The 22,869-nt window shown below is 41.8% G+C and overlaps 2 protein-coding genes and 1 long non-coding RNA gene across 7 annotated transcripts; 1 reads left to right on the top strand and 2 right to left on the bottom strand.

Annotated features, from left to right (window-relative positions):
- Window positions 1-104: 104 nt before the first annotated feature.
- Window positions 105-7,125, bottom strand: LOC134671884 (uncharacterized). The gene is made up of 3 exons (XR_010099283.1): window positions 6,937-7,125; window positions 266-312; window positions 105-121 (listed from the first exon to the last, which is right to left on the bottom strand). It is a non-coding gene; the product is annotated as an uncharacterized LOC134671884 (long non-coding RNA).
- LOC134671879 (uncharacterized) lies at window positions 574-3,262 on the bottom strand. Its single transcript, XM_063529738.1, has 6 exons — window positions 3,185-3,262; window positions 2,989-3,098; window positions 1,962-2,095; window positions 1,263-1,300; window positions 1,037-1,146; window positions 574-742 (listed from the first exon to the last, which is right to left on the bottom strand). The coding sequence occupies exons 1-6, from the start codon at window positions 3,245-3,247 to the stop codon at window positions 589-591; spliced, it is 609 nt and encodes a 202-aa protein (XP_063385808.1). The 5' UTR covers window positions 3,248-3,262; the 3' UTR covers window positions 574-588.
- Window positions 3,387-20,782, top strand: LOC134671832 (uncharacterized). Of its 5 annotated transcripts, XM_063529679.1 has the most exons (9): window positions 3,387-3,666; window positions 12,228-12,389; window positions 14,472-14,671; window positions 15,067-15,246; window positions 15,785-15,923; window positions 16,628-16,928; window positions 17,463-18,271; window positions 19,071-19,277; window positions 20,613-20,782. In XM_063529679.1, the coding sequence occupies exons 2-9, from the start codon at window positions 12,251-12,253 to the stop codon at window positions 20,753-20,755; spliced, it is 2,118 nt and encodes a 705-aa protein (XP_063385749.1). In that variant the 5' UTR covers window positions 3,387-3,666; window positions 12,228-12,250; the 3' UTR covers window positions 20,756-20,782. The 5 variants fall into 5 exon arrangements, with proteins under 5 accessions (XP_063385749.1, XP_063385747.1, XP_063385746.1 ...); XM_063529677.1 differs by lacking the exons at window positions 3,387-3,666; window positions 12,228-12,389; window positions 20,613-20,782 and adding an exon at window positions 13,038-13,112 and having other exon boundaries at window positions 19,071-19,399; XM_063529676.1 differs by lacking the exons at window positions 3,387-3,666; window positions 12,228-12,389; window positions 20,613-20,782 and adding an exon at window positions 13,561-13,657 and having other exon boundaries at window positions 19,071-19,399.
- The last annotated feature ends 2,087 nt before the right edge of the window (window positions 20,783-22,869 follow it).

The following is a 22,869-nucleotide window of genomic DNA, read 5'->3' as shown; positions in this document are numbered from 1 at the left end:
CTAAGACAGGGATGGCAAACCGTTGGTGCGGATCTCTGTAGGTCATCGCCCACACTGTTAACTGACCGTTCGTGAATCTTATTACAAATGGCATAAGGTCCACCAGTGTTGCTGTTTGTACCTATCTGAAGTTGATGGTATAATACAAACACTTAATTGTGTATCGGTCTATCTGATGAAGGCCTTGCAAGCAGCTTTATTATAGCGACCAGCGAGAGTCCACCTAGGCAGTGGTGGCAAACAGTTGATGCGGATCTTTAGGTACCTATCTGAAGTTGATGGTATAATACAGACCCTTGTGTATCGGTCTATCTAATGAAGGCCTTGCAAGCAGCTTTATTATAGCGACCAGCGAGAGTCCACCTAGGCAGGGGTGGCAAACAGTTGGTGCGGATCTTTAGGTACCTATCTGAAGTTGATGGTATAATACAGACCCTTGTGTGTCGGTCTATCTAATGAAGGCCTTGCAAGCAGCTTTATTATAGCGTCCAGCGAGAGTCCACCTAGGCAGGGGTGGCAAACAGTTGGTGCGAATCTTTAGGTACCTATCTGAAGTTGATGGTATAATACAGACCCTTGAGTATCGGTCTATCTAATGAAGGCCTTGCAAGCAGCTTTATTATAGCGTCCAGCGAGAGTCCGCCCAGGCACGGGCGGTATACCGCTGGTGCGGCCCGTGCTGCCCGGCAGGACTGCCGGCTGCTTGTACTTAACGTGGAACACTGGGAAACTGAGGTACGTCCTGCGGGAAAAAAGTTATGTGTCGGCGAGTAGGTAATAATAGGTATAAATATAGAAGTAAAGTACCGGACGTCATAGTAGGTATATCGCATACGTAAGTGTACGCGCCAGGCCCTCAGAGGCGCGTGAGGCGTGGCGACTGCGTGCCAATATATTTGGCCTATTACGTTGTCCCAATATTTGCATGTACTTGGCGTTCTTGGCATAGTATGTGTAAAGGCTTTTGGGGTTGAAAATGTATATTATACTTTTGGTGACCGATTACTATCATTATGGAAAAATAGTAGATACTTACGGAGTGAGATCTGGTGGACACTGCCACATGTAATCTGCGTCTAGGAAGTAAGTAAGAGGATGGTACGCCTTAGGATAGCCTCTGTAGTAGTTCCTGTGGCGCTGGCATGCCTTCATAAAGCAGAAAAAACCATTATTTTTTTCAAAGTAATAAGGCGATAGTAAGCATGTAAAGAAAAGAATGCTGCAGCGAACAAATCGACTAAACCAAAATGAGAGAAACTTACTTCATAAAACAATTCAATTTCATCTTGACGTTTATTATCGATGAATAAAATATCCATTTTAAAAAGTTAAAATCATCAGGAAAGTAGTAATTGTTGTTGAAACAGAAATTTATCCATTTATTGTAAATCGTGATTTTGTATTTAGCGCCATTGCCCATTGATAAAATTTTGACGTAAAACCATAGACAAAATTGTAGTCAGTTTGAATAGAAAATTTTATTAACAAGTTTGAGTAGACTCTGACGTAATAAACTATTTTTAGGGCCCGAATACCGGTATTCAATTTCGGTATCACGATTGTTTATGTATATTTTTGCACTTAATTTAGCTAATCTGATTAGTCATTATCCTTATCTAAATAATACTTATTCTATAATATCAAAGAAATATTGTGAATGCTATATTTTGATTTTTAGTTATACCGGCAACGGTCCCTGGTATTTTTTACTAGTGTTTTGTGGGTAGGAAAATAAAGAGTGACACCATCCAATCCTCGGAGTAATTAACAATCCGAGATCCAATCAAAATATAGGCGTACCCTCATCTTAATCTGTTGATTGAAAACGGCAATGATGATGATATTGGGTAAGTTAGTGTGACAGTAAAAAATACGTTATACATTGTAATTATTTATTATAGTTATTCGAAATAGATGTAATAATCTATACAGCTGAATTTTCTAACGATTGTATGCTTTACAGGGTGGTTTATTGTACCGAGGAGCTAGACTGCGTCCGGGCAAGGGTGGAAAATCTATTGTTCGGGCCCGTGAAATATTCAAAACTGCCGGCTGCTTGTATTTAACATAGTACGATGGATAACCGAGGTAAACACTGGAATAAAATGAATAAGTAAATACAAAAGTAAGTAAGTAAGTAAGTAGTAAGTGGCAAATATGTATAAAGTCAAGAAGACACAAATTCTTAATTGCACGAAACTATGTAATAGATAAATACATAGCAGGGATATATCCAACAAGTACAAAGGCGAACGTATCCCTTGAACATGAATATATTGAATATCATGGCTATCATAAGCAGAACATGGCGTTAGTGCCTTAAGGGACTATTAAGGCCCCAGTACACAATGGTGAAAGATGGGCCATGCCACACCCTGGCCATTGTGTACAGGGGGCTATGGTACGAGTATGCAATGGCGGACGACTGCCGTCAGTTGTCAGCCGTGTTGAGCAATCGGGGAGTTGTCGGTTTTTTGGCACACTTCAAAGGAATCGTGGCGTACCGTGGCCTGTGGTGTTCACACAGTCGCCATTGTTTGTTTAGTTTCTTGAATTTTTGACCGCTTGATTAAATATTAATATGTCATTATTGTGGAGCAATGAAGAGACTTATCAGTTTATTATAGATTTATATCAATCAGAGCCTGCAATTTTGATTTTTATTTTTGTTTTTTTTATTGATGCACCATTGTGTGAACACCTACGTGATATAGGCCTACTGTTGCGCATTGCAAAGCATGGCTTGGCATGGACCATCCTTGACCACTGTGTACTGGAGCCTTTATTATTAGATCTACATTTTCATTGGACACTTTCTGACAGAGAGACAGACAAAGGGGTATTTTATTTTCCTGTCAGGTACCTACTCTCAACAATACTAATACTAAAACGTAGTGATTATATGCTCTTTGACTAATACCACTCTTTGTCTCAACAGCAAGGTCTGTCTGATAAAAAGGTGGTTAAAATAAGCTCTTAAATACTTACTGAGACATTTCAGGAGGACATTGATAGCTATATTCTCCGTCGCTGAAATAGCTCAATGGATGATAAGCTTTAGGATATCCTCTATAATAATTTCTGTGCATTTGACAAGCCTGAAATAAATTTGAATAAACTGAGGTAAGTAAGTATAGTTAACATTTCAGTTAGACGTCACGACTAGAGATTATCCAAGACTTACTGTATAAAATTTATTTACTTCTTCTTCCCGCATAGGATCTAAAAACAACAAATATTTAACCATATTGCTTCAAATCTTGTAAAAATCAAAATCAAAATTTAAATGTCACTAGGTGTTTTTTGTTTTGAAGGTGTTTTTTTTCAAACGACGAGTTTACTCGTTGTTTGCTCTACTCTGCGTAATCATAGACAATAGACCGAAATAAAAATGGCATCGTACTAAAATGTCAACTGGAAATGTCAAAACAAAATCCTTAATTTTGTTGTAACACATCCTGCAATAATAATTTCTAATTTATTATACAGCTTTTTCTCGATTTAACTATAATTATGTTTAGGGAGCGGCGCATAAAGACTTGTAGTCAAAGAATATAACGTGCGCTGGCAGCAGGCTGTTATTTTTGGTGAACTATTTTTGTCCGCTCTACATTCAGTGCATTGGAATAATTTTGACATCCAGGAAAAGAATGTTCTTCCTATATGGTGAGTACATTTCGGCACAAGGTTTAATGAGTGTTATTAGCGCGTGTACCTAAGTAATAAGTGACCGCAGCTATTCTACGTCGTCTACGTCGCATGGAGATCATTAACATATTTTTTTCGTGCACGAAACGTCAGTTTAATGGTGCATAGTTCTGCGGTAAGGGTTCTTCGAACATAATGCGGCAAATATTAGTTCTCTAGTTTATTTGGGTTCAGTGTTTGCCAAAAATAACTATAATATCCTTTGAAACTTGGTATGACTAGTCAGGATTAGGTTAGTGGGACATGGTGTGTGGGTTGTTTTTTTTTAAATCCATAATAACATTGTTCTCAGGAACTTAATAGACTATGACAATGTAGAAAGCGTTTCTTTTTTCTTATTCCATGAAACAATACTAAAATTATCGAATCATTAAGTCATACAAGTTCAAAATCTTTTGAAAATGCAGATATAAGAACTTTTTACTTTTGGCCTGCATGGGGAATTATTTCAGTTGTTTTAGTATTTTATACAAATAAATGGGCATATCATTTTTGTTGTATTTACAGCAAGTCTTTATCAGATTAAAAAAGCCAGTATAGTTGAATATATGTTTACACATGACAATTCTGCAGTTCTGCATATAGTAAATTAATATGATAACTGATACTTCACTGAAATGTGAACTAGACATGTGATTTTATTACAAATCATAATTTACAAATGATTTTACTACATTACTTTAGTATGTCAGTTTTCTCATAAGATTCTAATTTGTTTACATACATGATGTGCTAAGGTTGGCCTAGTAGTTGAGTAGCTAAAGTACTGGTATACTATATGAATATATAATAATTATTTAATTATTATACTAATTATTAAATAGAATTTATTTTCTTATGTAAAATATATATGTCGACGGCCAATCATAAGATCAGGCATATTGTGAAATTCCTAGGCATATAGTGAAACATGAAAATCTATGACTCAATCCCTGAGTCGACGGAGCCTATTTCTGGGCAGTTTGCCCTTCGGGTATCTTAAGCAACCTAACGAACCTATCTTATCTATATATTGGTTTAATGTGACTATCCTCAAAACAATACACAGGAACATTACAATCTGCCTGATCTTACGATCGGCCGCCGACATATTCATGAAAGTATGATAACATAAACATAATATGCAATATGTGTATGTATTCAGATGGATACAACATATTTGTTCAATTTAATAACATGATCATTGTGTGGGTATCTATTACTGGCTGTACGTCAAAATATATTCATTAGTTAATACTCAAGTCCACTAGAACCATTATTAGTGCTTTCTTTATATTCACCACTACCCTCCTAAGGCCCAGCCATACAAATGAAAGACCCAAAATTTTCCACTAAAATTTGAACCTACAGTGTAGGAAATAGAGTTGACTTTTTGTTGTTGGAAAATGGAATGAAACAAAACAAAAGTGACCCTTTGCCAATTGAATAGGCTTTAAATTTCATTGAACTGAAGAGGTATTATAGGTAAGACCTTGGGTCTTAGGAGGCTACAGTTGTTCAGCATGCAACTTAAGTTGAACAGCACAATTTAAATATAATTCGAGTTCTCCAATACAGGAGACTGATTTGATTTTAGCACCAAGTTTATAAAATAAGAAATAATGATAAGCCCTTGTGAGTCACTTTTCAGTGATTACATTATATATTTGATACACTGTAATTATCAATTTATTTATCTTATCATATTTACATTAAACTCATCATTTTGATAACAAGTTGTTATATTGGTTTAACAAAGCCATTAATATTTTATAGCAACATGTAAGAAAATATCTTCCTTCAGATTTCTAGTTCTCTTCTGTGTACTATATTAATAAATTCCAGCACACATTAATGTTTACATATGAGCATGTGACTGAAACACGCTTTGAAAGACACTTTAGTGAATCTTTTAACTTATTTAGTGGAAATAAAACTGAGTAACGCAAAAGACGCAAAATGGAGCCCATTCCACTCATTGTGCAAGCCTAGCTAACTTTACAAGCTTACATTACAGATCACATGAAAAACAATTCTTATCATTAATTTATCATATTAAATTAAAAAGTACCTAATGACTTTTTCATCAATCTAGCATTATTTATGCAAATTTCATACTTCACCTTCATTAAGCACAGAAAAGTATTTGTTCATTGCTGTTGGCTGTTAAGGCACTACTGACATAAAAATTCATTTAGAAATAGTGGTGTAATGCATATACAGGGTGGCTAAATTACTGCATTCCCGTTTGCCAGGGAGGTTTTGGGATTATACTGAGCAACTTTTACTATGGGACCAACCCCGAAATCGCGATAAAAATATTTTTAGCAACGGGAATGCAGTTATTTTTTAGCCACTGTGTATATGTTAGTCTGTAAGATATTAAATTCATTGATCACTTTGATCAGGATCCCAGCCTGTCTGGTCCAATTGGGCCTCTTGGGCCAGGCACTATGACATTTCGCCCGCTTTACCACCCTATAGTTAGTACAAGATAGAGTCTGTGCGGAAAGACAAGAGTTGTGGAATGTATGGGGCCCAATACATTCCACGACTCACATGGCCACTTGTCTATGTATGGGCCACTACGCCACTAGTTGCCAGAAATAAAAAAAAATCATTAATTCATTCATTCACAGACTCTAATCAACTAAGTACTAACGATGTCATATTCAAACTGTCATAAAAAATAATCAGTAATTTATTGATACTTGATAGACTCAAATTGAAACAGTTTAATGACCTCATGCATGAATCATTGATTCACAATCAGTCACATTGTGCGGCTGTTTCGCTCCACTGATCGATATCCTTTGCATTGTTGTTTGTACAACACGAAAAAAAAAGACAGACGTTACTGCCATAGTCCGGACAGACGTTTCCGTCGCTAAAAAAGCGCAAAGTTCAATTTTTTTTATAGGTGACTTTATGGTACAAATAGTACAATCACGATTCACACATAACTATTTTTGTTTGACCCCTCAAACGCCCTTGTCAAAAATTTGCTACTGAATTAATAACCTAATTTTAAATTACAGTCCAAATTATCTGGGACGTATACCTACGGGACAAGGCGATATTATTTGCACAACTTAACGTAACACGTACTAACGTTTCCAATAACAGTGCATCAATGTAATTTTAATTTATTTCGAATATTGCGTGTTGTGAGCCTAGTCACACTCACACTTGATACGTGCTTAATCTTCGACCGAAAAATGATTTTGATGGCGAAACCTGAGGGCCTACGCCAGTGGTTCCTAACCTTTTCAGTCCGGTCACCCTTATGACTAATTAGGGAACCTGATTTTACCCCTCCTCCCAATGGTAATAAAAAATAAAACGTGTACGTTTGTTTTACTGTTGTATTAGGTCAGCTTATTACCCCCGCAAAATACCAGTTTCATCCCCACGGGGGTAACTACCCCCAGGTTAGGTACCACTGGCCTACGCGAGCCACGTTCGACGTGTTGGCTCCCTGTCACCGAAATTTCCTCCCGCATAAAAAAATTCAGAGACATTTAAAGATTTTAAAGTTTATTATGTCACTACCATAGTCTTTCACTGCAAAAGTGTTAGCTTGACTCTAGCGGCTAGCCGTGCTGTATAATATACAGTCGACGTCAAAGATATGTTTACACTTTTGCACCTTACTCCTTTGTAATAAAGGCGAAAAATGTAAACAAATATTTGACTCTTAAGTCTTCAAGACTCGCGCGCTGCAAGCGCTGGTGGCCTAGCGGTAAGAGCGTGCGACTTTCAATCCGGAGGTCGCGGGTTCAAACCCCGGCTCGTACCAATGAGTTTTTCGGACCTTATGTACGAAATATCATTTGATATTTGCCAGTCGCTTTTCGGTGAAGGAAAACATCGTGAGGAAACCGGACTAATCCCAATAAGGCCTAGTTTCCCCTCTGGGTTGGAAGGTCAGATGGCAGTCGCTTTCGTAAAAACTAGTGCCTACGTCAAATCATGGGATTAGTTGTCAAGCGGACCCCAGGCTCCCATGAGCCGTGGCAAAAATGCCGGGATAACGCCAGGAAGAAGAAGAAGAAGTCTTCAAGACTCGACTATATCTGTATTGTATATTTTACGCGTATGTATGTAAGAGATCGTCTTTGCCGCCTTTGAGGCTTAAAGTTTCCGTCACACAGACGTATTTTCCGGGCGGAGCGTGAGCGTTTTACCTATATGTCAAACGCTCACGCCCCGCCCAGAAAACGCGCCTGTGTGACGAAGCCTTTAAGCCTCTGAGCGTTATTCACAAGACTATCACAGCACAGCATGTGTTGTCATGGTTACGCGTTGAGTCATGTCGTCGTTGTTTACCAGCGCTGTGCACTTCATTATCATTATTGAGTGAGTAACATTTGTTTTCATAAAACATGGTCACAATGATAAAAGATTCTTTTTAGGCATATTTGTTAATCTGAAATTTGTGCAAATTAAAAATCTTTAATAGATACGACAAGTAAGCGAAATCGTTCAAATATTTTCGGAATAATCTAGAGAAAGAACACCTAAAGCGGCTAACTACGTACCAATGGCGGCGCGTCCATAAAAGCCGATTCCCACCGGCTTGCCTGTTTTTGGACGTTTGAGTAAAGTTGTAAAGGAAATATGTAAGCCAAATTAGCCCCGGCTTGCCTATGGATATGTTTGACGCGCCGCCACTGCTACGTACTTATTTGAAATGTTGATAATAAAATAATAACATACCTATTGGACCCGGGTATGTCCTTAAACTACGTCCAAGACCACCGGTGGACGGGCAGCAGCGTCCCTCAAATTCGGTGTACTCGACTGCGATCGCCAACCCGCCTGCCAAGCGTGGCCTATGTTCAGCAGTGGACGTCTTATGGCTGAGATGATGATACCTATTAGCCGTTTTCAGTCAAAACATACAGTTGACTAAATATAATTCCCTCTGATCTCTTGAAATAACGTGTAGTCAAATCAGTCAAATCAGTGCATATTAAATTTCGTCGGCAATACTCCGCTTTTCTTCCATCCATAATAGAGTGTTGCAACTTAATTAGGTCGTCACTGCACCAAAGCTAGCACCAATCACTCATTAACCTCATTTGACTGTAGTATTAATACCGCTAACCTGTTTACTAAAATAGTACAGTCGCCATCAAATATATCGGAGCAGCCAAGGCGCTCACAAATATCTGAACACGCCTCATTTGCAAAGCGTTAGAGTGCGTGTTCAGATTTTGTGAACACCTTGGCCGCGCCGATATATTTGATGGCGACTGTACACAAACGTGCATGCATATTTAGCGCTATTGCTAGTATTAACTAGTAGTAGTAGTAGTAGTAGTATAGTATTAACTGAAAACCGCCGTGTCGCCGAAATAATTTTTTAGCTTGTCAGATTTTACTATTGTATGTATCTATGGGCCTTAGTTGCCTGATAATAAATGATATTTGATTTTGATTTGATTTGATTACTGGTAGAGTCGGACCAACTCTTCAAGGCATTTGAAATGACAAAATGTGAATGTGGCACTATCATCATTAGTGTAAATTTTCTCATGAAAAGAAATGATAATATGACGTTTATAATGACACTCCTCCACTTTGTTCTATTAACACATTCATTACCACTAAGTGCTACGGGTTACGCTCGTAGCGCGTAGCCACGGGTTCGCCGTATGTAGCGCGTAGTCGCTACGAACAGTGTACCCGACAGTCGGGTTCTTGGTGTTGAATGTGTTAAAGTCGGTACAAAGTTATATAGCTTATCAATCAATCGTCAATAATAATTTATTTCGAACAAGCTTAGAAGAAATCTACTTAGTTTGATGTCAAAACCTTTGAGAGCTTCAAGCCTTAACCAATTTATGGGTCGTACATAGATTCTAAAATACAAGTTGTCCTATGCACAATAGTTAACAGCTTGTTTGTGTGCATTTATTTAATTAATGGTTATGACCCTCGAGCAACACCGGCTTCCGACACGTCGGAAGGGAGGGGCCCAAGCACCGCCACCAAGCATATCTCACCGTACAAATCTTTCTGCCATTTTTCGCGAGGGGAAGGTGCACACAGTGGCACTTCTCAACACGTCGAACGTGGTTCGCGGTAGGCCCTCTGTAATGACGACACAAATACATACAAAATGACACACGTCAAAGACAAATCTTGCAAACCTCGATCTCTTTTTGTGTACGGACGAGTGACTAGTGTCACAACACGCACACTAACACATTTCCGTTGAAGTATGTCATTGTATTCTGAGAGATGAGAAGTCGGATTTGTCGTTCGACCGATCCGCAATTTGTACTGAGCGAGCAAAATTGATAAATCCAACAATTACTTGAGACTAAAATATAATAATTGTATTTAAATGTAATTAAACGTATGATATGTAAAAAAAAAATATTACATGTGAAATGTAACACTTTCTTTTTGTAAATTTGACGTCCCCGACCTCTTTTTATAACAAAAAACCGAGCAAACAGGCATTTTTGTGCAGCAGTGTTCACGCGCGCGTCTGGACTCGGTCTAGTGAAAAATCCAAGTGCAACTAGTTTTATTACCCGCGCTAGATTAAATTGACGTGCTAATCTTGTACCTCGGCAGAGGGGAAATAATGCGAATGCCGCCTCCCTTCCGTGTTGCTCGAAGCCCGCGCTAGATTAGATTGACGCGCTAATCTTGTACCTCGGCAGAGGGGAAATAGTGCGAATGCCGCCTCCCTTCCGTGTTGCTCGAAGGTTATGACAGTTTAATTAGAGGTCAAAAGAAAATGATTAGAAAATAGACTAGGAATCCTCTAGACCGAGTTTAGAGCAATTATTTCATGCAACCGATGATGCCAAAAATGCGGGGGTGTGCGGGACGAGGTGAGCGAAGTCCCGTGCCGTGATTGCTCCGTTCAAAGACAAGGACGTCACACAAAGACACTTTTGACTCGAACATGGAGTAAAATTACCGTATGCGTGGCAGAGGGGTTAGCGCGACTATGCTAAGTCTGGATGTCTTGTCTGTGGATTAGAAGGTCCGGTCAGAAAATTAAGCTATAAGGTCGGAGGACGCACAGGGATTCACATCCCCGTACCAGAGACATTACTCGAACCTAGTAACTGGAGCTTTAACTCTCTAATGATCAGGGATGTGACTTATTTGAAATACTTGTATTTAAAATGCAAATACAAAATGCAAAATACCTATTTTGTATTTTGTATTTAAATACCTTTTGAAGAAAACTATTTTGTATTTTATTTGAAATAGTTTTTTGGACCTATTTTCTATTTTCAAAATACAAAATACTTTATAGTATGTAGGTAATGTAGGTAGGAGTTACAATCTCTTCTGATGTTACAATCCTGGCAACTCTCTCATTCTTTTGACATGGAACTGTTGAATCTGTTTAGTAACGTCGCACATGACCACAACCGTAGCGAGTGGTTAAAAAAGTAGAATCTTGAGTGTTGGGAGGGTTTCAAGGCACGAGAGTAGAGCAAACTTTGCTGCCCTGGTGAAACACAAACGAGACGTTTTCATCACACGAATGAGAGGCATTATACTAGCTGTGAAACATTGCAAATTAATGGTTTAAAAGTAGGCCGCTAAAAACCATCATCCATACCTACATCCTACCGGTTGATATGAGCAAACAACTAAAAATTTGCACTTTAGATAGAGGATTGATTTCAAATAATAAAGAGAGTCTTTTCAACTCGAAAATTCCGAGTAATACTTTTTAATTCAGACTAGGTATTCACTACTCAGAGTACCTTTTATCGAAAAGTATTTGCATTTTAAAAAAGTATTTTGAAAATACCTATTTCGTATTTTGTATTTAAATACAAATTCAAAAACTATTTTGTATTTTGCATTTGAAATAGTATTATCAAGGAAGTATTTGTATTTTGTATTTAAATACTTTTTATAAAGTATTTTTCGCATCTCTGCTAATGATATTCTTTTAATTTAAATAGTTCAGAGGGCTCTTAGGTCGGCGGGCATTCCGTCGGTACTCGAGCCTCCAGGCCTTAGTCGCACGGATGGCAAAAGGCCTGATGGGCTAACGCTCGTACCGTGGGAGAGAGGGCGGTGCTTGGTGTGGGACGCTACGTGTGTCGGCACCTTCGCCGCCTCGCATATCAATCGCACGGTGCGCGCGGCTGGAGCGGCGGCCGAGTCTCAGGCTGCAGTGAAGCGGCAGAAGTATGCCCCCCTGGGAGCAGGGTATATTTTTGTTCCTTTCGTGGTAGAAACGGCGGGCTGCTGGGGGGCGGACGCGAAAAACATGTTGCGCGACATAGGCCGTCGACTTAGGCAGAAGGGGGAGGACCCCCGCTCCGAGTCGTTTCTGGTGCAAAGGCTATCCATATAGCCATCCAGCGCGGCAATGCCGCGAGTATTATGGGCACTTTTGCACCGGAAGCGTCTAGGAGCAGCAGCAATGTTTAGTTAGTAACTTGTGTGTGTTTAGTTTGTAAGCATGACTACCTCTATGTATGTTTTGATTTAAATAAAATGAGTTTATTATTTAAATAAACAGTACGACATTTTCTAACTTACAGGTGCGTAGCAAGTGGCATGTGATATGGTGATGGCAGCGGGCGGCATGGGCGATGCGCGCGAGCGGCTGCCGGCGCTATGGCGGCGGATCGAGGACGCGCACTACAGCTACTTGGAGACGGATGACAGCCCGGAGAAGTTACAGCAGAGGAAGAAGCTGGAGGGTGAGTGTGATGGTAACATTGCGCAGCTACCGGCACTACGGCTACCTCGAGACGGGCAACAGTATTGAGAAGTACAGAGAAAGAAGCTGTAGGGTGAGTGTGTTGGAGCATGGAGCGGCTGGTGGCGGATCGAGGACGCGCACTACAGCTACTTGGAGACGGATGACAGCCCGGAGAAGTTACAGCAGAGGAAGAAGCTGGAGGGTGAGTGTGATGGTAACATTGCGCAGCTACCGGCACTACGGCTACCTCGAGACGGGCAACAGTATTCAGAAGTACAGAGAAAGTAGCTGTAGGGTGAGTGTGTTGGAGCATGGAGCGGCTGGTGGCGGATCGAGGACGCGCACTACAGCTACTTGGAGACGGATGACAGCCCGGAGAAGTTACAGCAGAGGAAGAAGCTGGAGGGTGAGTGTGATGGAGCATGGAGCGGCTGGTGGCGGATCGAGGACGCGCACTACAGCTACTTGGAGACGGATGACAGCCCGGAGAAGTTACAGCAGAGGAAGAAGCTGGAGGGTGAGTGTGATGGTAACATTGCGCAGCTACCGGCACTGCGGCTACCTCGAGACGGGCAACAGTATTGAGAAGTACAGAGAAAGTAGCTGTAGGGTGAGTGTGTTGGAGCATGGAGCGGCTGGTGGCGGATCGAGGACGCGCACTACAGCTACTTGGAGACGGATGACAGCCCGGAGAAGTTACAGCAGAGGAAGAAGCTGGAGGGTGAGTGTGATGGTAACATTGCGCAGCTACCGGCACTACGGCTACCTCGAGACGGGCAACAGTATTGAGAAGTACAGAGAAAGAAGCTGTAGGGTAAGTGTGATGGAGCATGGAGCGGCTGGTGGTGGATCGAGGACGCGCACTATAGCTACTTGGAGACGGATGACAGCCCGGAGAAGTTACAGCAGAGGAAGAAGCTATAGGGTGAGTGTGACGGAGCATGGAGCGGCTGCCGGCGCTATGGCGGCGGATCGAGGACGCGCACTACAGCTACTTAGAGACGGATGACAGCCCGGAGAAGTTACAGCAGAGGAAGAAGCTAGAGGGTGAGTGTGACGGCAATATTGCGCAGCTACCGGCACTACGGCTACCTCGAGACGGACAATAGCCTCGAGAAGTTATAGTAGTGGTAGAAGCAATAGGGTGAATGTGACGGAGCATGGGGCGGCTGCTGGCGCTATGGCGGCGGATCGAAGACGCGCACTACAGCTACTTGGAGACGGATGACAGCCCGGAGAAGTTACAGCAAAGGAAGAAGCTAGAGGGTGAGTGTGACGGCAATATTGCGCAGCTACCGGCACTACGGCTACCTCGAGACGGGCAACAGCCTTGAGAAGTACAGAGAAAGAAGCTGTAGGGTGAGTGTGATGGAGCATGGAGCGGCTGGTGGCGGATCGAGGACGCGCACTACAGCTACCTGGAGACGGATGACAGCCCGGAGAAGTTACAGCAGAGGAAGAAGCTGGAGGGTGAGTGTGACGGCAATAGTGCGCAGCTACCGGCACTACGGCTACCTCGAGACGGACAACAGCCTTGAGAAGTACAGAGAAAGAAGCTGTAGGGTGAGTGTGATGGAGCATGGAGCGGCTGGTGGCGGATCGAGGACGCGCACTACAGCTACTTGGAGACGGATGACAGCCCGGAGAAGTTACAGCAGAGGAAGAAGTTAGAAGGTAACCCGATAAGAGGATTTACTTGGCGTTGCAAGCGTCAACGTCGAGCGTGAATCAGTTGTATGTTGATGACTTTTATTATGTAGCCCGCGAAGTCAGGCAGCAATTTGCAGCAGAGCAGAGTCGCTGCAAAACGCCTCAAACGTGGCTAGGGGCAGTCAGGGTCTGTTCAGAGAGAGTATGAGCGCGGTATTAGAAATACCTAAGATTTAAAAATGAATTAGTGTTTGAATTGTCGCATCGGATCGGAGAGCGATGTTCATGTCGCTCGCATCCGAGCCTACTTATGGAATTCTTTTCTAAAACAATGCCCATTTTTAGTAAGCAACAGTGCTCTCTAGTTTTCAGTGTTTGACTTAATCAACGCTTAACGCAAGTTGTCTAACATCATATTACGTTGTTGTAGGCTACATAATGGAGTACCTGTCGATCGTGCCACACGAATGCAAGTTCGGTCTCGCGGAGACCGGCAAGGTGTTCCAGCGGACGATAACAGAGCTGTCTCAGTTCAGCGCGTACCGCGCCGGGCAGGGCTGGGCCGCGATCGCGCGGTACGCGGCCAACCTGCTCGCGCAGCCCTGGCGGCTGGAGTACCGGAATATTAGGGTAATAAGTCTTACATAGTTTAGAATTAGTATCTGTTGTTGTAAGGATGCAAGTTCGGTAGAGACGGCAAGGTGTTCCAGCGGACGATAACGGAACTGTCTCAGTTCAGCGCGTACCGCGCCGGGCAGGGCTGGGCAAAGTACGTTTTTCTGGTGATGACTGCGAGCAAATACATTGCCTTTTTTCTTGACTCTGCACAACAGAACCTCTGGATATCGCGCAAAAATGGCAGATGCGAATGTTCACCGAAAACCGAAACTGTGCGAGCACTGTTTAAAAACAGATTGAAAATTGACAGTCTTGAGCGTGGTTGTAGATCGCGGGACTAACCATGTTTTATGATAATACATCACCTTTTTTCCTTTTTTTTACAAAATTTTTTATAACCGTTACAGTTATACAGCGGGTTCTACAAGCACGAGGTGGAAGCGCACATGGTGGGCGCGGAGAGCCTGCTGCAGGCGATGGGGTACCGCGCCGCGGGCCCGGGCCGGCTCGCGCTCGAGGGGCCCGTGTGCCCCGACATGGCCGCCGCCATCTGCAGGGACGCCATCATCGCGCAGTGCGAGTGCCAGGTGTGTAACTACTTCTACAGTTATACAGCGGGTTCTACAAGCACGAGGTGGAAGCGCACATGGTGGGCGCGGAGAGCCTGCTGCAGGCGATGGAGGCAAGAAAAAAATGACAGACCAAATTTCCGATGAAAATGAGCGTCAAAAAAGGAATTACCATAAAAAAATATTCTCATGTTTGACAAAACTTTTAGATTTTTTTCTAGTATCACATACTGATACAAACAACTTATTTTATAAATAATTTTGGGTTGAGGAATTACTTATAATCAGATTTGTGTTTTTACCTAACTTAGGAGTGTTTTTTTTTTTGGATAATTATATGTTAGTCTCGGCTCATACTATACAATAACCAAGCTAAATTTCATCGACTGAGAAATTAATGCATGGGTCTCCATACAACAACTTGCTTAATTTACTACGCTAATGGTGTGACTTGTCGAGTGATGCTGATTGTGACATCACTGTTTTATTTATTTTAATTGAATAACTGAGAACTTATGGTTGCGCTTTTGAATAACTTTGTGTATTATGTTAACAGATAATGGCGTCCGTATGGGAGGCGGTATGGAGCGGCGGCGGGCGGTGCACGTGGGCGAGTGTGGCCAGAGAGCGAGCGGCGTGCGCTTCCAGCGCGGCGGCCACCGCGGCCAGGCTGCTGGCGCCCGCGCAGGGGCAGGGTTAGTACACAGCCATACAATACAGTTGTGTTGAGACGACGGCGGCGGGACAGCTACTCTACTTCAGATGCCAAATTCAAGACACGAATTTTTATTAACCTCTACCATTAATAACACTATTAACACTGTCTGTATGTACAAATAGCTGCAGAGATAGTTAACCCCCCTATAAACTTAAGCGGGCCACAGACCATCAGTTTTAACTGCACAGTTTTAACTGTTCAGTCAAACTGTTCAGTTAAAACTTACGTGTGTAGGCAAATCTTTGAACTGTGCAGTTGAAAAATTTGCCTACACACGTACGTTTAAACTGAACAGTTTGACTGAACAGTTAAAACTGTGCAGTTAAAACTGATGGTCTGTGGCCCGCTTTAGTTATTTCTATGCATGAGGTGGTCAGCTACATTACCTCTGCAGCTGCTTCTTGCTGAAAATAATAACTGAGCCATTATACGCCCCACTGCTGGAAATAGACGTCTCATGCGCGAGAGTCGCGATTGGGCTTGTACTATAGTCCCCACGCTGGCTCAATGCGAGTTGGGAACATCACATACACCTTTAAATTTCTACGTCATTGAATGCAGGTTCCCTCACTATGTTTTTCTTTCCCGATCTTGCTGAAAAGTTCAAATTATTTTAAATAAATATGTCACCCAACTTTGTCCACATTTGAATAATCTAAAAAACCTTTGTACTTGTTTCAGAAATCTACTCAAACATCCCCGTGACAGTACCCCTCGAGCCGACCGCCCGACGCGACTACCCTTCCCCCCTCGAGTCCCCCTCCGACCTGCCCACCCCCGTCCTCCCCTACATGCTGCCCCCCATGATGTACCCCGACATGGCCAACATGGCTAACATGGCTATGCCCCCAGTGCCAATGATGACTTATCCGGTGCCGTACTTCTATCCGGTGCAGGCGCCCTATATGATCCCTACGCCGATGTACGCGCCGATTAAACATGCGAATAATGTGCCGGTTAATGGCTATCCGCCTCATTACAGGTACGTACAGTCAGTAGCAGAAGTTGCTAAGCGGGTGAGGTGTTAAAAATTACCTTGACACGCTCTTATTATCATAACAATAAAGTCGCGTGAAGATCATTTTGAATACCTCGCCCGCTTAGCAATTTCTGCTGCTGACTGTATTTTTGAGTTTTAATTTTTCAATTCCAAGAAACATACAAGATTGCACTAACTAAAATAGCGATAAAATCTCTTTCGAAAAATAGGCGTCATCATTGCCTGTTGTAGGATACTACTCATCTTTTTTCAACCTTTTACGGGGCTAGCAAAGGTGAAAAACGATTTCTAGTGAATTTGATCATTTACATTATGAGAACAATTAAAAAAGTGTAAACAATACAATGTAAAGTTCCCGATATTTCGGCGCTGTTGCTAGTACCATATTCACGGAGTAAATGATGTGCTAGTTAAGGTCTAGTTTGCTATATACTATAAAAAACTACTCTTTCTACTTCTATTCATGATCAGAATGATTTTTGAACCGCAATAATTGATTTCATTGTGTGTACCCAGGTACCCAGCAGTGCCAACAGCTCAGCTCATCGAACTAGACTCCCCCTCGATCTACGAAAACGGAAAATACGACAGGCACAGAGACGACGACCGACACAAGAAAAGCAGGCAGCTAGAAAGCTCTAGAAGAAACAGCACTTCCAAATCAGGCTTCAGCGATGTGTCCCTACCAAGCTTACCGCGATCCGATACCCAACCGGCCTTAAGTAAAGCTAAAGAAGATGGCATGGGAACTTACGAAAGCTGGGACTATGTTTTCAGGAATCTATCCAGCAAAGATGAAGAAGGAGACAGCAGGAGTCGATTCTCACCATCTTTAGACAGAGATTCAAGGACACTGGATAGGTTAGACAGAGAAGAACGCAGAGCCAAATACCAGCCAACAACTTTGGATTTAGAAGATGGTTTACAAGCATTAAATCTCGACCGGTCCTATGACGAGGAAATGTATAGAACGGCGAAAGTAAATGAGAATTTAATGAGGCTAAAGCAGGAGCAAGAACAGAAGAGAGCGAAGCAACTAAAGAAGACGGAAGAGAAGAAGACAAGGAAATCTGAGCCTGTGGGTAATCCTACAGCGGATGCGCTAATAACGCCTAAAACAGCGCCTGATAAAATAAGGTTGCTGACTAAGAAAGACGTGAAAGATAGGAAGGAGGTTATAAAGCAGCAGAACTCTGTGAATGGGTCGGTGTTGAGTGCGACAGAGGTGAAAAAAGTGAAGAAACCGGTGAGGCCGGTGGAAGAGAAGCCGAGGAGTAAACCGTACGAGAATGGACACGCTACGTCGCATTCCAAATCTAATTCAGGTTAGTTCATTTTATAATCATAATAATAATCATATTTATTTGCAGAAAAAGGGTTAGTTACAGGTCTTAAAGTTAGGTTAGTAATGATCCATCTTGATCCGCTATCTCATGACAGCATGCAAATTATTGTTAAAACTACATTCTACAACATTCATATAGGTATTTATTATAGTATAACATCTAACTTACGATAATGTTATGAGTTTTATTCTCTAGCGTCCCACCATCCTAATAGTAGTGGTAATAGTAGTAATAGTAGTAGTGTACGATGAAATTTGAATCATTATCAAATCAAAGAGTTGTTTTCCTTTTTTTTTTGGTTCGATTTTAAAACAAATTCAATTTTAAACGAAATAAATAAATAATAAACTACTATTTATATAATTGTCTACGTGTAAAAAACACAAATTAAAATATTTTCATAGAAAGTAGTTTAATTTGTTCTAAGAAATTAAATTTTATTTTCTAATATCATTGATTTATATTTGACTGCCAATTTTTCGTGTATGGTGGGCCGTTAGTGTTATAATATCGTTTCCAGTATTATGAACACAATATAATATATTTTACTATCAAAAGGGAACGATTAAAATTGACTTCATTGAACCATCAGATCATAATGCTATATTTCACTTTTGAAATCTATGATTTCAGTACATTCTGAGTCAAAAATTTCATTCACTGACACACAAACGGCTTACATTTTTATACAATATACATTTGATATTATGGGCGACTAATTTATTATAGATTGTATTGTATTGGACTGTTGTGTATACCGTAACTATTTTCATTACAGTATCAAGCACAATACCGAACTACGACCTAAAAGCACAACTAGTAGTATCCTTAGACGAGACGGACTCGCGGCCTTCACCGCCCAAACAGAACGGGCTAAGACCTGCCAGCCGGGCGGAGTCGCGGGCTGAAGACAAGCAGGAACGGTGGCAGTGCGGGACCTGTACATACCTGAACCAGGCCAGTCTACAGGCGTGCGAGATGTGCGGTAAGTTAGCACTTCCAAAAAAAACGGGGTTAGATCGGCCAGCAGGGCGGAGTCGCGGGCTGAAAACAAGCAGGAACGGTGGCAGTGCGGGACCTGTACATACTTGAACCAGGCCAGTCTACAGGCGTGCGAGATGTGCGGTAAGTTAGCACCTCCAAAACAACGGGCAAAGACCGGCCAGCCGCGCGGAGTCGCGGGCTGAAGACAAGCAGGAACGGTGGCAGTGCGGGACCTGTACATACCTGAACCAGGCCAGTCTACAGGCGTGCGAGATGTGCGGTAAGTTAGCACCTCCAAAACAACGGGCAAAGACCGGCCAGCCGCGCGGAGTCGCGGGCTGAAGACAAGCAGGAACGGTGGCAGTGCGGGACCTGTACATACCTGAACCAGGCCAGTCTACAGGCGTGCGAGATGTGCGGTAAGTTGGCATCAAACTATACAAATATGTATAACTATCTAGGACCTAGAAGAACCTAGAACTTTTCTAGTTAATCCCTATAGCAAGTATTCCCTTAGTTTAACCCTCGTGCCTTGACATTTTCGCAATGCTCAAGATTCCATGTAAAATATGGAACGTCCTTGAGATGCAGCGTGCGTAGCTAAGGGGTGGTATTCGATCTGTTCAATTTCTTTGTCCAATGTCAGTGCGTCTCACTCTCAAAGCAAAATGTGAGACGCAATACACATTTGACAAAAAAATTGGATAGGTGCCGTCCCTAAAGGACGTTTTATACTTTACAAAATCTGCGATGCGTGAGCTGCGTCGCCTGCGTCCAAGCATACGCCTAGCCTAAAGGCTGATTTAGACGGCGCGCGAATTCGCGACTTTAGTTACATTGCGGACTATTGATTACGACCAATCAAAACCCGCAATGGTGTGAAACTCGCATGAGAGTTCTCGTACCGTCTAAATCAGTCCTCAATATCATTTTTTTTTTATTTATTTAGGAAACAAACAGTCGCATACAAATATTTTTAAGCTTGCAGATATACATTAAGACCTATAGTTCCATTAAATATAAAATAATGATATTGATAACAAGTAGAAACAGGGCTAGTTCGGTTCTGCCTATAAATAGGAAGATGCACAGAAGTAACAATTGGATACACAACTCATAAGGTACCAAGTATCGATCATGCTTACAGACGTAAGTACATACATTGCATAAGACTGTAAAACTATGACTTTTTTTTTTAAACTAAGTATGTAATAACATTACACTGTTATGGAAATATTGGGCTCCGCAGACCACTACTATATTTACCGAAAGACAATGAGAAGATATCTAGATTTATGAAGTTAACATTATAATTTTGACTCATGTTTATTTCCAGGCAAATCAAAGCTCGGCCCCTCCATCCAGCCGCTGCAGTCGGGCGGGCGCGAGTGCCCCGCCTGCACGCTGGTCAACGCGCGCGCGGCCGGCGCCTGCGACGCCTGCGGCACCAGCCTCGACCACTGCCCCACCTACATATAGGCGCGGTGAGACTTGCCCAAGTACATATATGCAGATGTGAGCTGGCGTATACGGCCTCCACCAGACGGCGAAGCGTCAAACATCAAACTATTCTGGCGACGTTCACTCGGGCCGCTCGCATACGTGCTTAACGTGTACACCGCGAGCTCCGCTTGAACATCGACACTGTATGCTCCGCTTACGAACTGAATTCTTCGTCTGATGTCATTGCGTCTCACTCTCTCATTAAGTGAGACGCAAATACACATTGGACAAACAAATTGGACAGATGGAATACCACCCTGAAACACAACAGACGTGCCTCGAGTGCTGGCAGCTGCAAGATTCTTAAAATTGGCTTGTGCTGCCGCGTTGTGATGGTTGCACACGGCGCATATAGCTGGAGCGTGCTAAAACGTCGTATACTTTTGCGAGAGCCACCAAAAAAACAGCGTTGCGATTAAAAATCGCGTTATTGCCCCCAAACGGCAATATTGGTTCGATACACATCGGACGCCGATAACAAACGCCAATTTACTAATTTTTTTTACGATACTTTTAAGATTTATTTTAAGCGCGCTTGCAATATCGTAACACTTAAAGTTTTACCATTAACAGGCGTGGCTTACTCCGCGATTTCGTCGCTTTGCTACAGGTAGCTAAAAGTAAATCCGTTCCACACCAATTTTGGGGAAAGCCATAAGCCGCGCGTGGCTTATGGGAAAGCCATAAGCCGCGCGTGGCGCTGTCGCCACCTAGCGGCCATATCTGTGCTGATCGTAACAGACGCGTTTTGTTAGAGAGGAGTCTTCTGTACCTAGTACTATTGCTTATTCTGTGCCATTAATTTAAAAAAAATCTATTTATTTTGGCTTACGTGCGTTTCTTCTATTTGCACTGTTAATACAGTAAAATTATACATTTTGCGTTTGCGTCAAATCCGGTAGTTCTGATTTTTTGCAGGCTTGTTTATGGCCCAATGAATAAACCAAGTTTGTGACCTCGAGCGCCGAACGCAACTTTGTCAAAAATCGAATAACCCACAATTTTTTTTAGATTTGGGCGATTATAACCCTAAAGTACTAGTTTTTGGTAGTAACTTCCTAGGGCGTTTTTAAAGTAGACTAAATTTGCTACAATAAGACACTAGAATTGTCTCTGTACATCTAATATTTTCCGAGATAAAGCCTTTCAAAATTTTATAATTTTACATCAGTTCTTAGCTATAATATAAGGGTTAGGTAGGTAATTGATATGGAAGTCATCACCGGCACGTTCTACAAAATATTTATTTTCCATAAAAAAATGTATGGGTGCCTATGTGCCTATTTTGAAAAAATATTTAAAAATATAAAAATTTAAATATAAAATTTTGAAAGGCTTTATCTCGGAAAATATTAGATGTACAGAGACAATTCTAGTGTCTTATTGTAGCAAATTTAGTCTACTTTAAAAACGCCCTAGGAAGTTACTACCAAAAACTAGTACTTTAGGGTTATAATCGCCCAATTCTAAAAAAAATTGCAGTTTATTCGATTTTTGACAAAGTTGCGTTCGGCGCTCGAAGTCACAAACTTGGATTATGCATTGGGCCAACATCATAAACAAGTCTGCAAAAAATCAGAACTACCGGATTTGACGCAAAAGAGCCAGGTTACAAAATTCGACAAATTTACTGGATTATGTGCGTATGGATGGTATTCCACCTGTCAAATTTCTTGATCTAATGTCATTGCGTCTCTTTCTCTCGTTATGCAATATGTGATACGCAAATACACATTAGACCAAGAAATTGGACAGGTGGAATACCACCCTAAGATGCGACTAGATCGTCTAGATCGATTCCCTAATATTCGCTGGATCAGCACGCATCTTTATCTGAGTATCAATAGTCATACAACTATAACGAGTGCAGCAAATGGTAAACAGTTATTATTATCAAATTTATGCAGCTACTAGTTTTCAAGCACTTTTTAAATTATAATAACGTAACTTCCGCGAGACACAGACATTAAATATATTTAAAACGGATCACTCACGAATTTCATCGAGTTTTTTAGGAGTCATTGGGCGCGAAGGGCTGCGGCCCGTAGTCTGCGCTAGTCCGTCACCGTCAACGCATGCTCCTGATGACA

Source organism: Cydia fagiglandana, chromosome 16 (genome assembly GCF_963556715.1).
Source record: "Cydia fagiglandana chromosome 16, ilCydFagi1.1, whole genome shotgun sequence".
Taxonomy (NCBI): Eukaryota; Metazoa; Arthropoda; class Insecta; order Lepidoptera; family Tortricidae; genus Cydia; species Cydia fagiglandana.
This window is presented reverse-complemented; position numbering and strand designations above follow the sequence as displayed.